Source organism: Nicotiana attenuata, chromosome 1, assembly GCF_001879085.1.
Source record: "Nicotiana attenuata strain UT chromosome 1, NIATTr2, whole genome shotgun sequence".
NCBI classification, from domain to species: domain Eukaryota; kingdom Viridiplantae; phylum Streptophyta; class Magnoliopsida; order Solanales; family Solanaceae; genus Nicotiana; species Nicotiana attenuata.
Window position 1 is genome coordinate 32,692,865 of NC_031989.1, and position 16,847 is coordinate 32,709,711.

The 16,847-nt window shown below is 41.4% G+C and overlaps 1 protein-coding gene across 1 annotated transcript in view; it reads right to left on the bottom strand.

The window, feature by feature from the left end:
- The window catches only part of LOC109224137 (structural maintenance of chromosomes protein 5), a 31,570-nt gene continuing 29,188 nt past the window's right edge, over window positions 14,466-16,847 (bottom strand). The window contains exons 27-30 of the mRNA XM_019388727.1: window positions 16,743-16,830; window positions 16,592-16,664; window positions 14,900-15,003; window positions 14,466-14,823 (exon numbers count right to left, since the gene is read on the bottom strand). Of these exons, the coding sequence (XP_019244272.1) occupies window positions 14,762-14,823; window positions 14,900-15,003; window positions 16,592-16,664; window positions 16,743-16,830 (327 nt within the window). The 3' untranslated portion in view covers window positions 14,466-14,761. The remainder of the gene's footprint in view (window positions 14,824-14,899; window positions 15,004-16,591; window positions 16,665-16,742; window positions 16,831-16,847) is intronic.

The following is a 16,847-nucleotide window of genomic DNA, read 5'->3' on the forward strand; positions in this document are numbered from 1 at the left end:
CCATGATTCTGATGTGGCCAAGGTTATTCATTCTGAGATGTTCATCCGTTTCACACTAAGGAGGTATGGGTTCTTCTTCCCATCTCTGGTCATTAAATTGTGCCGGGCTGTGGGGGTGCCAGAGAACCCCACTATGGATGGCTAGGTGAAGAAAGAAACAAAGTTCCGGGCATCCAAAGTGACCATAGGGAAAGACACGGTGGCACCCGGTTCAACTGATAGTGATGATTCTGAGGCGTCAGAGGAGAGTGATGAAGAGCAGGAGGAAGTTGGGCCTTCTTCAACCCCACGGGAACAAGTTGGGTCATCCTCACCCTCATGGGAACAAGTGGCCGCGGGTGAAGGTTCATCTGCAGTCAGACGGAGCACGCGGATGACAGCCTTGAAACAGGAAATGGCAGGGTTGCACACTTCCATCACGGAATTGGGGACTAGAGTTGATGCTTTAGCCACCCAAAAATGCAAAGTCGGAGAAAAAACTCATAGGCTGGCTGCGTGCGCTGGGGAGGGCATGTCTTCTCGACCCCGGCACTGTCTCCGATCAAGACTGATCTTCCAGGGAAGTTCCTTTACCTCGCATTATTTTATTTTGTATGACATGGGGACATGCCATCATTTTAAGTGTGGGGTGGGGGATACTTTGTTGGGTTGTTGTATGTAGAATTTCGTAGTTTATTTACATAAATCATTTTTGACTTGTCCCGATGATGGATATCATTCGACGGGTTTCTTGAGGGACTAAAGTCGAGGAAAAAAAACACACAAAAAGATTTTCTTGTGTAGGAGTGTATCAATTCCCCCTTGGTTTTTCTTTAAGCCATGGTTCTTTTCCAAGGGTTTCATTTGAACCGGGTGTAGTTAGTTTTTTTTATTAGTAGGAACTTGTAGGCTATGGGCGGAAATAGAAATAGGATCTCTTAACGTCGTAATGCCTTGAATATAGCGGGTACTTTAGTGTGACGCTTAGGCTCAGTTGTCGACTCTTGTAAGAATGCCTTAAACTGTATGTTCTTAATTTGGCTAAGTACCCTGATTAGAGTGTTTGATGACCCAATCTGGAGTGAGTCATGTGCCATGTGTTTGTGAGGCTTGTTGTATTCTGTGCACAACATTTGATGCCTAGAACTTGCCCTGTGTGTCTGCAAAGCGAAATAGTAGTCTTGTTTAGTCTGGGAAGTGATTTAGGCATTTCTTTGTTGAACCATATATATACTTCATCCACCCATTTGTTATGTATCGTAGTTAACCCCGTTGAGCCTGTAATCCTGTTTTTTTGGCAACCACATTACAAGTCTTACCCAATTGTTTGAATTAACCATCTTTTTCAACCTTTTCACCTCGCATGAGCACTTAAATTGTATGAACTTTGTAAAAGTTAAAGTGTGGGGTGGTTGGTTCGGCTTTTGAGTGGAACTAATGAGATAAGGAGAAAGGTGCACTGTTTTGAAAAAGTAAGAGCCACTTGAATTGAAAAGAAAAAAAATAGTTGGATTGTTGTGAAAAATATTCCTTGCTAAGTGGTGGCTCTTGATGTAATTGTGCTTAAAGAAGAATGGAGTTAATATATAGTGATGTGAAGGTGGAGTCATGGTTTGACATAAGTGTGGGGTTTTGAATGTTAACGTACATGTATTAAAGTGCTTAGGGAGGTGTAGCCACTCGTATATCTTAATATATCCTACCCGTCCCGCAATCTACATTACAACCAAATAAAACCCTACTTGATCCTAGATTGAATGAGCTCGATTAGTAGAGTAGTACACTACGGGCAAGCCTATGGTGCATCTTTTGTGGCATATGAATGTCATTTCTGAGGGTGAGTGAATTCTGTTTATATTGAAGTTCCTCGGTGTGTGTGCATGTTATTGATTGTGGAATGAGTCTCTTTTGTTGTGAGCAGGCACGTGATTCATGAAGGAGAGACAAGTTTGGACCTCTGAGTTAGGGTAAGTAAGCCGGTTAGGAATATTGCGTGGCTCGCGGGAGTCAACTCTTGAGGTGTGGATGTTGCACTAATGTACTCAATCTATGAGGAATATTCTTGGTGTGACGAGTTAGGGAAGTCGCTCGGGGGAAGTTAGGCCTCTGTAGAGTGTGGTTTGATTGCTCGAGGACGAGCAAAGGTTTAAGTGTGGGGTGTTGATAGTAGACGATAATTTTGCAATTTAGATACTATTTACACTCTAATTTGGCCGCACTTTATCACTGTTTGAATGTAAAAGAAAACAAAATGCTCTAATTTAAAGTTTTACGTTTTGCAGGAGACACTCCGAGCTAGGAGGAAGCTAAAGAGTGTATTGGAGTCAATATGGAGCGTGGAAGGCCAATCGGAGGATAGCACGGTCGAAAAGGAGAAAGAAGAGCAAATGCCAGCTCTGCGGTCAGATCCACGGCCGCGGACAGAATAATTGCCAAATCCGCAGTCGATCCGCGGTCCAATCCGCGGCCGCGGATGACCTGACGGGAGCCAAGAACCCAGGGTCAATTATGTAATCCATGGCGACTAAACTAAACCTATATGAAGCCTAATTCGTCCTAAAGAGAAAGATAGTTGTTTTTAGAGAGAATTTGAAGGCAAGAACACGGAAGAAAGACAGAGAATTTCCTTAGAGTTTTTTTCTTCTTCTTTTTAATTACATTGTTGATTATGACTCTATACAGTGAATTTTTATCTCTTAGTATGAGTAGCTAAACCCGTCATCTAGGGTTGATGGAACCAATTGTTGGATGAAGTCTTGACTCTGTTTTGATATAATTGAGCCGTTTTTACTCTATGATTGTTCAACTACGTGTTGTCTTGTGATTAATTGAAAGGGCCCTTGATTAATCGTGTCTAGTTACCTTGTGTTGCTTGAGAAAGAACACTTGGTTAGATTGTTGTTGAACAACACCACTTTCGGGTAAGTTAAGAGATTAATTACTTGAACTTAAAAGTAGGGTTAGAGATAACGAAGCTTTGGTGGGATAATTCTGAGTTGCATAAATTGTCAACTAGAGTAGTTCGAGAGAATGCTTCTAGTAAATTATCGTAATTGATCGAGAGATAATTGCGGTAACCCAGAACACATATTTCTTATAGAGTGTTACGGTGAGATTATAGCTAACGTGTCAGGAATTAATCCGACAATTGGGGAAATCAATAACCCTAAACCATTTACCATTGAATTCAACTATATTCTATATTATTGCTAGTTTTATTGTTATTTTTCCTTAGTTAACTAAATTCTACTCATTGTCCATTAAAAATCTTACATCCGGAAATTGTTTGAGCTTATCATTAGCAGTGTTGAAAGTTGTAGTAAATAGGTTAGTTCCCTATGGGATTCGACTCCGGACTAAACCGGATTATATATTTGCAGCGACCGCTTAGTCCTTGTTATAAGGCATAGTTGGGCGTGATCATGGATACACATACCATCTTATGTGGGGAGTCGACTGAGACACTTGTTGTAATAGTTAGCATGACTTATTTCATTAGATTTAGCTATAGCTTAGCAAATTTGAGATTTTATTTGACAATTTGTAAGCATTGGATCCTTGCTTTTCATTATTTATATATTAACCACTAGGCAGCATGCCTAGTGGTATATTTGCTTTTTAAAAGATTATTATAATTAATTGTTTAAAAAATACTTTGTTTTCTAAATTATAACACTAGTTTTGAATTATCAAAATAGTAATCTAATTAATCAAAATTTTAGAAGTATTTCATTAAATTAATTATAAAAACTCTGTGGTTTATTTTAAAAATTATTTTAATAGTGTTAAAATAGTAAGTATTTATGTAATTACATAATACTAATACTAGGTTATTAATTTTAAAACCAATACTTAATTAATTTGTAAAAAATAGGTATTTATTAATAGAAAATATTTTCGAAACACTCATTGTAAATTATTAAGTACAAATAAATTAATTTTAAAAGGGAGGATCAAAATTGACTGTCAACTATATTCCTCCAGCATGCCATTGAACTACTCCGTCTGGCCATCAAATTGTGGACGGTAACTTGAACTGTGGCTCAACTTGGACCCGAGACACTTAAAGAGCTGAGTCCAAAAGTTGCTAGTGAAGCGAGAGTCGCTATCACTAACGATGTTTAGGCAGGCCCCAATATTTGACAACATGAGAGAAGAAGAGTTGAGTTGTATCTTCTGCTGATATATATTTTGGGGCTGCTATAAATGTAACATATTTAGAAAATCAATCTACCACAACCAATATAGTTCTAAGATCTCCGACCTTGGGCAATTCGGTGATGAAATCCAATGACACACTTTCCCAAGGTCTATTTGGAACATGCAATGGCTCCAAAAGTCCTGCTTGTGTCAAGCAGTCCGACTTGTCTTTCTGGCATACTAGGCAAGTCTTCACATACTGAGCAACATCAGCAGCCATTTGAGGCCAATAATAAGCACGGCGTAACAACACCATAGTGCATTCTTCACCTGGGTGGCCGTCCCACAAAGTATCATGTCATTCCATCAGAAGAGTCCTTCGCAGATCTCCTCCTTTAGGAACATAAAGTCGATTCCCTTTCACCTTCAGGAACCCATCTTCCATGTAGAACTGGCGAGTCTTGCCCTGTCCTGCCAAATCGACCAAATGTCGTGCAGCGAGATCCTTGGTTAGTAGATACTGTATCTGGTCTTTTATAGTGGTGGCCACTTCGATCCCTCCTTAGGGTGGCGAGTAGGCACACCGAGGCTAGGTCAGCCCTCCGACTAAGCGCATCAGCAACTTGGTTAGTCTTCCCACTACAGTACTCCAGGTTGAAGTGAAATTCCGCTAGGAGTTCCTGCCACCTGGCATGTTGTCCATTCAGCTTTGGCCGGGTCATGAAATGACTAACAACCGTGTTGTCCGTCCTGATCATGAACGGGGTTCCCAGCAGATAGTGCCTCCAAAAGCGTAAGCAGTGGACGCCAACCAATAAATTTTTTTATAGGCGATGTAGCGCCATTTTGTATCCTTCAACTTTCGGATCTCGTACACAACTGGATACCTCTCTTGTAGCAAGACTCCACCTAGAGCGTAGTTAGAGGCATCCGTTTGTACTTCGAACAGCTTGGCCAAATCAGGAAGGGCCAAGATGGGACTACTAGACATAGCCGCTTTCAATGCGTTGAAGGCCTCCGCTCGCCTGGGACCCCAATCCTAAGGCATGACTTTCTTTAGGAGTTCTATCAACAGCACTGCAATGAGAGAGTAATTTTTGCAAACTGCCGATAAAAGTTGCATAGGCCAAGGAACACCCTCAGGTGTGGATATCCTTAGGCAGCAGCCAATCTGTGACAACCTGAATCTTCTATTGGTCCATCTTGATCCTTTCTTCCTCGATGACATGTACGAGGAAGTAAATCTTTTTTTGGGTAAAGGGGCACTTGGATAGCTTCACATATAATTAGTGCTCCCGTAGTCGAGCTAGGACCTTCTACAGGTGCTCAAGGCATTCCTCACATGTTTTGCTATATACCACAATGTCGTCCAAGTAGACCACTACGAATTCATCAATGTACTCTCGAAAGACTTGTTTCATCAGGGTGCAAAATGTGGCTAGAGCATTAGTCAAGTCAAATGGCATGACCAGGAAGTCGTACGACCCATATCTTGTCACACAAGTCGTCTTGTGTTCATCTCCCTCAGCAATCCGAACTTTCCAGTAACATGTCTTCAAGTCTATTTTGGTGAACACTGTAGACCCACCCAGTCTATCGAACAGGTCTTCCATTAGCGGGAAAGGGTATATTTTCTTCATGGTGATTTTTTTTAAGGCCTAATAATCCACACAGAGTCGTAAGGTGTCATACTGTTTCTTTTAGAACAGCACAAGGGACCCAAAAGGGGACTTGGCGGGCACAATGATCTTCGTTTCCAGCATTTCCGTCAACTGTATCCGAAGCTCGGTGAGTTTGGGTTGTGACATTCTGCAAGGCGCCCGGACGGGTGGATTCACACCCGGCACAAACTCAATCTCATGGTCCACAGTGCGCCTAGGTGGGAGTCGCTTTGGCATGTCCTGTGGCATGACGTCTTCAAACTCTTTTAGCAACTCCTTCATGGGTGCAGGAATGGGACCCGAAGAGCATTCAATATCTTCAATACAGAGGTTAGCCAGGAAAGTAGGCTCATGTCTTTTGACTCACTTCTTCAACTGTAAGGCCGAGATGTTCTCCACGACCATCTTTATGGTAGTGCATGGGATAATGCAGGGCTTGGCTCCGTTTGATCCCATCATTAGCAGCATGTCTGCATAAGGTACAGGAATGGTGTTGGTTTTCTTCATGAATTCCAATACAACTATCATCTCGAAGTCATCTATGATCACCACACGAGAGTTGAATTTTCATTCACAAGGACCAAGCTTCACTGGAACTCCTTTGGCTATTCCACCCACTAGGTGAGGTGGGGAGTTGATAATTTTGACACTACCTCTGCCCTTTCCCACAACTAGACCAAGGCGCTCTACCTGAGTTGAGGCTAAGTAATTATGAGTAGCACCCGTGTCTATCATCGCCCGGATGGGCTTGCCATTAACTTTTATTTCGACGAACATCAAGGTTTTCTTTTAGTTAAGAGGAGGAACCTCATCCGCCTTTGTTTTCCTTTTCTTGGTAGTTGGGCGTGGGTCCTTCTTGTTACAGATGCCAGCATTAGTTCCCGCTAAGGCCTCAAAAATAGAACAAACAAGTGCGTTGAAGGCACATATTGGTTCTGTCTGGTCAGCATCGTCTGTGTCATTATCCATCCCATCATTAAAAGTTTGATGGGCGTTCATTTGTGCCTTTGGGCATTCATTGTTCCAATATGGCTCGCCGCAATGACGGAATCCTTAGGAGGCTTCCTCCCCCGATCGTTGTTATGAGATGCAGCACTATTGCTGTCTGAGGAAGGAGTCTTATATTTGGTTGCCCTCCAATCTCCTCCGCTTCTGGTAGGGCCACCATTGCTAGGCTGGCCCCCTTTGTATTCTCCTCGAACAGGTGACTAAGACGTATCCTTCTGAGTTTCCACTTGGTAGTCCCAAGGCATTCCACTGCTTGGATTACCTTGGGTAAAGTATCTACCCTTTGCCTTTGTCCCCCATATCTCGTATGTTCAGCATGAGTGTGGAGAATTCTTGCACGCAATCCGGGACTAACTTGGTCTAGAGAAGCTCCCGGAGCTTCCTCCGTGCATTGTACTCGACGTTTTCGGGGAAGAATTGTAGGCTTATGCTGCCTTCAGGTCTCCCCATGTCTCAGGAGTATCTTCACCGACCCTGATGGCTTCGTATTTCACTTGCCACCAGAGTTTAGCATCACCCTGAAGATACATGGCAGCAGTTGCTACCTTTTTTGCTTCTTCTAATTCCCCCACGACATTGAAGTACTGTTCGATATCAAAGATGAAGTTCTCCACTTCCTTGGCATTTCGAGCCCCATTGTAGGGCTTCGATTTAGGAATCTTCGGCTTTTGTGGTGCAGGGGCGAGGTTCACAGCACCCCCGATGTGGTTTTTGCCTTCTCGGATGAGGCCTTGTAATGCAGCTTTGACAATATTGAGCCGGTCCGTCAAGTTGTCTATGGTTTGCTGCATGGTAGTTACCATGTATGCCTCTTATGCCCTATATGATAAATCCTCAGTCCGCTCCTGTTGGAGCCCCTCGAATTTACTGAAAATTTTGGCTGCCTCTGTGGTTGCCGTTTGTCGGTCTCCTTTAGAGTCGCGACTAATGTTTTCTATGTCCCCTTCGGCCGACCGCATCCTGCAGTCCGGGTCGTCTAACCTTTGCACTAGGTTGGTTCTTAGATCAGTCACCATACTTGCGATGGGTTGTAATACATGAACCGTCTCTTCGAGGGCCACAATGCGGTCCCCATGATTCACCATGGTAAAAAATGGTGGCAATAGCAATGTGTTCCTCTTTCGATGTCGAGCCTAGGCTTTAATACCAATTGTTGCGCGGCACCTTTCTGAGATTTCTTGGAAGGGAGACGTAAGTCTAAGCAACCGATATATGTGCGGTTACTATCCACCAACTGGGTTCCCCTCTGTATGCTAGACGAGACTGTCAGTGTCGTACGGGAAAACCAATGTCAAGAGTAATTAAGAGGACAGAAAAGAGTATGAGAATAAAAGAAAGCTTGATTGCATTAATGAAAGTTATTACGGAAAAGCAACACGGTGTCGAAGGGGGAGACACCAATACAGAGAATTATTTGCTTGCTTGAAAGTTTGACTACTTGGTCCCCCCTAATAATGCTTTTAAAAAAAAATAAACCAAAGTTACAGGACTTGACATAACTAAGCTAGAAAGACATAATGGAAATATAGAAAGTAAAACTACTCTATAATTACAATAAAAAGGACTTAGATTCCTAAAAGGTAGAAGCATGTCTGTTTGCGGCAACCTTGTCTTTAGCATCAGATTCTACGCGCGCGGCGCTGTATTGTTTCCCTCTTTTTTTTCCGCGCCCGGTGTGTGTGTGTGTGTATGTGTGCGTGAGTGCGTGGGTGTCGGGTTGTGGGTTGTGTTTGTGTGCAGCAAATAGGGACCCCAAGAAAGGAGTTTTCGGTGTGACACAACAAGACTGCCAGCATGCTGGCGGGACACAACAAGAATGTGAGCGGTTTTTAAGCATATCTGACGTGCTTCAGGAAGACTCGTCCCAGGTTCTTTCTTTCCTTCTTTGGAATTTGAGGTATCGGTATATTTGCTTGCCTATTTCCTTTGCATCTGCAGTATCTTGATTTAACTTACATTTAGTTTGAATTGCCTGCCTTTATCTATCCTTATAGATAACTTTTCTGTTATTGTTAACACTTGAATTGTGCCTGCTTATCTGTTTCCCTTAGTCGTACCTTAGAACATTTAGGTTGCTTTTTAGTCTATTCTTTTAGTAGCTCTTTGCTGGTCTAGTGGCCGTGACAAGCTATGATAGAGTGAGGTCATGTCCTCCGAGGGAGCGCGGGGTAGAGGGTAAGGGAACCTCTAGGTTGAGAGTGGGGTCATGGAACATAGGGACTTCAATGGGAAAGTCTATATATTTAGTGAAAATTCTCCAGAAGAGGAATATTAACATAACATGTGTCCAGGAGACTAGATGGGTGGGGAGCATGGCTAGGGAAGCTGATGGGTTTAAATTGTGGTATTCAAGGAGGGAGAGAGGAGAAAACAGGGTAGGCATCTTAGTTGATAGGGAACTAAGGGAGCTAGTGGTTGAGGTTAGGAGGGTGAATGACAGGTTGATGGCCATTAAGTTAGTCGTGGGAGGATATACTCTGAACGTAGTTAGTACTTACGTGCCTCAAGTAGGTTTGGATGAGGAGGTTAAAAGGCGCTTCGGGGAAGATTTAGATGGGTTGGTGCAAGGTATACCGTTCACTGAGAAGCTTATTATAGGAGTATATTTTAACGGCCACAATGGGAGGTCGTCTGGGGGGTATGGCGGTGTGCCTAGTGGCTTCGCTTTTGGAGAGAGAAATAGAGGAGGTACTTCATTGCTGGAGTGCGCTAAGGCTTTTGATCTAGTGATTGCTAACTCATGTTTCCCGAAGAAGGCGGAGCACCTGATCACCTTAGTAAAATGTCCAAGACCCAAATTGATTATCTACTTCTCAGGAAATGTGATAGAGGATTATGCACGGATTGCAAGGTCATCCCAAGTGAGAATCTTACGGCCCAGCATAGGCTTTTGGTTATGGACGAGGAGGAGGAGGGTTATAGATGGTCTACCTAGGGTCAGGTGGGGTGCATTAACTAAGGACAAAGCCCAGGAGTTTGGGGAGAAGTTTCTGTATATGGGAGCTTGGAGGAGTAGCGGGGATGCGAGTTGTATGTGAACTATGGCAGCAAATTATATTAGAGAAGCCACGAGAGAGGTGCTAGGGTTCTCGAAGGGTTGCTTTAGTGGCCACAAAGGGGACTAGTGGTGGAATAAAGAGGTTCAAGGAAAAGTGGAAGGTAAGAAAACGGTGTATTTGAAGCTAGTAGAGAGCATAGACGAGGAGGAGAATAGGGCTAACAGGGAGTGGTATAAGAAGGCTAAGAGAGAGGCGGAGTTAGCAATTATTGCGGCTAAGTCCGCGACATTTGGTCGTTTATATGAAGAACTTGGGGACAAAGTCGGGGACAAGAAGTTGTACAGGCTGGCGAGGGTAAGAGAGAAGAAGGCTAGTGATCTGGACCAAGTGAGGTGTATTAAAGATGAGGAGGGTAGAGTTTTGTTGGAGGAGGCACAGATTAGGCAGAGATGACAGTCATACTTCCATAAACTCTTGAATGAAGAGGGAGATAAGAGCATTGCGCTGGGTAAGTTGGAGTATTGAAGAGACATCGAGATTTTGGGTACTTTAGACGCATAAGAGTGGGGGAGGTAGAATGGGATATGCGCAAGATGAGTAGGGGTAGAGCAACCGGTCCAGACGAGATCCCTGTGGAATTCTGGAAGATCATGGGTAAGGCGAGCTTTCGGCTCTCTATGTTGTTTAACGTCATTTTTAGGATGAAAAAGATGCCTGAAGAGTGGAGGTGCAGTACAATGGTTCCGTTGTACAAGAACAAGGGGGATATCCAAAACTGCAACAACTATAGGGGTATCAAGTTGTTGATCCATACGATGAAAGTTTAGGAGAGGGTGATAGAAGGGAGGATGAGGAGAAGCATATCCATTTCCGAGAACCAGTATGGTTTCATGCCGGGACGGTCGACTACTGAAGCCATTCACCTTGTGAGGAGATTGGTGGAGTAGTATAGGGCGATGAAGAAGGACTTGCATATAATGTTCATTGACCTAGATAAAGCTTACGACAAAGTCCCGAGAGAGGTTCTATGGAGATGATTGGAGGCTAAAGGAGTGCATGTAGCGGATATTCTAGTGATCGAGGACATGTATGATGGAGCTAAGGCAGGGGTAAGGACAACAGGAGGTGACACTAAATACTTCCCGGTTGAGATAGGGTTGCATCAAGGATCAACGCTTAGCCCATTTTGTTTTTCTTGGAAATGGACGCATTAACGCGACACATCCAAGGGGAGGTGCTTTGGTGCATGTTACTTGCATATAACATAATTCTGACTGATGAGACGCGTGGTGGTGTTAACTAGAGGCTGGAGGTTTGGAGACATATTCTTGAGTCTAAGGATTCCAAGTTGATCAGGACCAAAACAGAATACTTGGAGCGCAAGTTCAACGGTTTTACCCAGGAAGCTAACGGGGATGCGAGGCTTGAGATGCAAGTCATTCCCAAGAGAGAGAGTTTTAAGTATCGTGGGTATGTGATTGAGTATGATGGGGAGATTGATGAGGATGTCACACATCGTATCGGAGCAGGGTGGATGAAGTTGAGCTCGCTCCCGATGTCTTGTGCGATAAGAATTTGCCGTTGAGACTTAAAGGTAAGTTCTACAAGGTAGTGGTTAGACCGATTATGTTGTATGGGGAAGAGTGCTGGCTAGTTAAGAACTCCCATGTCCAGCACATGAAAGTAGCTGAAATGAAGATGTTGAGATGGATGTGTGGGCACACAAGGGTTAGAAAGAATTAGAAATGAAGTTATTCGGGACAAGGTGGGAGTGGCCCCTGTGGAGGAAAAGATGCGAGAGGTGAGGTTGGGATCGTTCGGACATGTCAAGAGGAGAAGCACGGATGTCCCGGTCAGGAGGTGTGAGAGGCCGGCCTTGGGGGGTAAGAGGAAGGGTAGAGGTAGGCCAAAGAAGTCTTGGGGAGAGGTGATTAGGCAGGACATGGCGCAGCTTGAGCTAACTGAGGACATGACCCTCGATAGGAGGGTGTGGAGGTTGAGAATTAGGGTAGAAGGTTAGTAGGTAGTTGAGTGTTTCCCTTTGTCTTCCTTAGTTCAGTAGTATTGGTGTTAGTATGGTATCCTTTTTACCCTTAATTTGCTATTTTCACATATCTTGTACTGTTATTACTTGCGATCAGTACTCCCTTTGTTTGCTATTACTATATATCCTGCATTGTTATTACTTGCTATCAATACTTCTTTCATCTTCTCCTTTTCTATCTTGGACTTAGTTTTCTAAATATCCTGTATTGTTATTACTTGCTATCAGTGCTTCTTCCATCTTTTCTTTAGCCAAGGGTCTTCCGGAAACAGTCTCTCTGCCCTTCCAGGGTAGGGGTAAGCCTACATACATCCTACCCTCCCCAGACCCCACTTGTGAGAATACATTAGGTTGTTGTTGTTGTATAGAAATGACTCCTAAACCAAAAGGAGAAAATTACATTATAATACAACACACTAATATACATTGCAACCGGATGACTCATATACAACTTTACAAAGTTATTGCCGAAAAACAATAGGCCGAGATTCAATATCCAACCCAAATAGGTTCCCGAAATCGCTATTTAGGTTGTTTTTTTTAAAGTTCAACCTTCTAACCCAATCTTTGAATCAGGAATCGTGACTCAAATATTAGTTCAATAAACCTATTTCATTTGAGTGGTGAAAATTAGATTCTACGACAAAGGGTCAAATATATCCCTGTACTTTCGAAAATGGTTTAAGAATATCCCCGTTGTACTATTGGGCTATATATGCACATGTCGTCATACTTTGACACAAAAATACCCTTATTTTGGATGGAGTGCCACGTGGCAACACCGGATTAAAATGAACAATTTCTTTTTTTACCTGATCCATTTAAAAGAAACCCACCATCTGACCAAATTTCACCCCACTTAAAATACAAAAAGAAGATCCATTTTACCTTACCCCCTCTGTTGAAACATAAAGAAGCCCTCACTTACATAATTTACCAAAACTACATCATAGAGGACATAATTTTGTATCTTCTTTGTTTTACCTATTAACTCGTTTTTCATCTCACTAAAACCAACACAAAATAGTTAAGAACTATAACTAAAATACTGTAGAACACAATTCACACAAGGTTGCATATTTCAGCGCACTGAACCCCATAAAAGTACACTAAAACCAGCAAAAAACAAGTACAAAACTAAGAAAAAACCTACAGCAAACAGTCAGGTAAAAAAATGGGTCTTCTTTCTGTTTCAACGGTCAGGGCTTCTTTCTCTTTCAACAGAGGGGGTAAGATAAAATGGTTCTTTTTTATATTCAGTTGTATTTTAGGTGGAGTGAAATTTGGGTCTGGCGATGGGTTTCTTTTAAATGGATCGGGTAAAAAAAAAGAACTGGGTCCTTTTAATCTGGTGTTGCTACGTGACACTCCATGCAAAATAAGGGTATTTTCGTTTTAAAGTATGACGACAGGGGCATATATAGCCCAATAGTATAACGAGAGTTATTCTTAAACCATTTTCAAAAGTACAAGGGTATATTTGGCTCTTTACCGTAGATTTTAAAGGTGATCCATCATTGTTGAATAAGCTTAAATAAGTGGGTTTAAATTTTGAATCTGATTTTCTGAAAAATTTAGAGTGAGTGTTACTTAGACTTGTTAGAAATAGTATAAAGAGATTTGAACTGAATTAGAATAAAAATTGTAACTTAAAATCATACAAGAATTTCGTCTAGAGACACTTAATACACTTTTATACAAGGCAATTACATTATGTATATGGGTGTATAAAAGTGTATAAAAATGTATAAGCACAATAATAAAAAGTATGTTGGTGACAAACTAAGAACAAGAAGGAGGAGGAGGAGGAGGAGGAGGAGGAGGAGAAGAAACCAAACTTCAAAGTTAAGAAACATTCATATGGTTGACACTGTTTTATTTCGCAATCGAGAGTATCCACCTATCTCACTTATTCTAACCTCTAATTCTCTGTATGAATTATCTTTTTTACTGAATCCCGTCCACCCAAAATTCTTCCCCAAAATGGGTGTAAAAAGTTAATCCCTTATACACAAGTACACAACCTAAGCAAGAGTATAATAAGCTGAAAACTAAAAATAGCTTCCTTTTCTCTCACTTGCTGCCAGTGAAATCAGCATTCGATAACGTCTCCATCGAGTGCCAACCTTGATGATGATTCTGAAGTCTCCATCTTTAATGTTGGTTTAAGGGATGAAAAATATTTAAGTTATATACGAAGTAGGTCAAATTGAATAAAAAAAGGTAAAATATGATCCTAATTTGGTTGAAATGATGCATCAGCTGATAGCGTAATTTTTTCAACCAAAAATTAGATGCTCTACCTTTATACTGAGATCCCGTCACTCTTGTTGGATCTAAAAGAGTACAAGATAAGCTATAAAAAAGAGACCGAATAAAGATCCTTTGCGCTATACAAAATCACTGAGAACAAGAGAATTAAATGTTAAAAGAACATATGGAGCCAAATATAGCTTATTCCTTTCAGTATGCATGAAGGGACAATAACTCACATGTGACCATTTTGCATATTATGGGTCCGAAAATTTTACTTTTCGGAAGTTAGAAGAATATCTTGAAAAGGACTAGAATGAAAAGCATTCCTTTGTTGCTCGAGGAGTAATAGACATTTATCTTCTACAAAAAAAATAAAAATAAACACTGAATATAAAAAGAGAATGGAGGACCATTTTAATGGGAGTTCGAACATAGGAGTACCTTAGAACAGACGTATTTTCTATGTCACAATAAACAAGGGTAGCATAATATGAATTATGCGTACAAAAGAATTATGTTATTTAAGAATAAGGGCCGGTATTAACAGATTTTTCAAAAAACGTAACTGAGCGACCATGATTCAGCTTGTAACTAGCGCAAATGGCAGATCAACAAGTAAATTTTTCTTATGGACAATTCCTGGTCGAATCTACCTCAAGAATTTCTGATTCTAGTCAGCGACAACGTTCCTCCATTAGTCCCATCACAGACCTCCAGCATTCTCCACCACTCCAAGCTGCAATTTAGAACCGGAAAGGCATTTAGTAAATGGTCAACATTATGACTAAAAGCATATTGGTGTGCTTGGAAACCTTTAGATGGCTGCTCAATCCAAGGACCATTCATTACAGTCAAAATGCTGCATGCTTCGCTGTATTCCAGATTAGGGAGCAACTTTGGAGTAAGCAAAAAGCACCTGCGCAGGAATTGACAGAATCAGAAATAGGTGGACGGGGACTAGTTCCATCAACTTCTCCATGATATGCAGGAAGGGAATTGGCAGAACAAGGAATGATGTAAAGAAATCAAAACTGCATATGGATACGCTCCCTCTGATAGAGTAGTTGACAGTTCGAGAGTTCACGGAAAATATGTCATCCATAAAAATAAATATTTGACATTTCTCAGCGTAGAAGGGTAAAAACAAATGGATTCCTCGTCTTTATATGTGTCCTTGCCGCAGAAGCTTGGTGATCAGTGGTATCTATGCACTCTGATAGCACTTGCGAAGGAATCTCTCTCGAGGGGTTAGCCATTATATTACATCTACTCTAGCTGATACTCGTCAGTTTTCAGCATAACTTTGTTACATGCGCATTGGGATGACCACTGTCACCAATCAGATCCTAGAATCAACTCAAACAGGGGAATTAAATCTGCAGCCCTAGTACAACATCATGAAGAAAATCTGATTGAGGATACTTCTCAAGTTTAACAGGGGCATCTGCATGGTGGGAAGTGAGGTGCAGCTATCAAAATACTGATAAATTTATTCGGATTTCTCGAAGGGTAAATGGAACATGTTTGATTATAAATGGACCAGTATTTCAAAGTAGATCACAGGTATGGGGATGCAGTATACAAAGAGAGATATTAATGACAAATTTTCTTACCAAAATTATTACCCACTGTCGAGATATAAATTACTAATTTCTAAGAACCTCAATTTATGTACTTTGCCATCTGAACTAAGACGCATTAAAAAACAATCTGGAGAGCATTGAAGACTAAGTTGCGCGGACTCTTCGATTTTGGTGCCGTCCCCGTCCCGATACGAGACGGGGTCAGGGACGGGGATGGGATACGTCCCGGATTCGATCAATTGACTTTGGATACTTTGACCGGAATCCATCGACAAATTTGGGAGAAAATTTGAGATTTTGATTTCTCAAAATCAAAAATAAAACAGATTTAGGACAATGAAAGAATAATGTCCATCTTTGAGAATGAAATATTGAATTCTACAATATTCATGTAAGTTTTTCAAAGAATATCTCTCTAAATTTACAATATTTTTATAGCTCTATTTTTTATTAGCCGAATCCCCGCACCCGTATTCATATCCGGATCCACACCCCCGAATCTTAAAATTTAGATTTTTCCGAATCTGATACTCGGATCCGTCCCCGTATCGGATACCCGCACCTGAGTCCGAGCAACTTAGATCGAAGAAACTTATCCCCCTCTTAATCATAGAAAAACAGATATATCGGCCACGTGAAAATTTTTGCAGATTAATATATACACGAACTCCATATTCTCCCTACATCAAAGGTCATTATTAGAAAATGAATTCATGTAGAGATCCAAACAAGTTGCAGAAACCTTATCAAAAATCTCTAAGATGTTTGTTACTACTACAACGATTGAAAAAAGCATACACATACCGTGTTCATTTATCACAAGGACATAAGCAAATTATTTCAGCAGACAAGTTGCTGCTGCTTTAGACATGAAATGGTAAAAGATTTATGAGAATAGAAGGTAAAAGAGAGGTCTCTTACTGCGGTGTATTGGGTTGGCTGGCAGCTCGCACTAGTTGCTGAAACATTTTCCTCTCATTGATAGGATCCATTCCTAAAAGCACAAATGTACACGATGGTTTCTTGCATCCAGAACACTGAGAATAACATATACTGTAAATGAATAACTGACCTTGATTTATTTCATCCACCACTCTAAATGGGCAATTTGTTAGGTCTTGCAGAGAAACTAGGTAAAGAATGGTTGAAACAGACCGTTCCTGAAAGGATATTATAT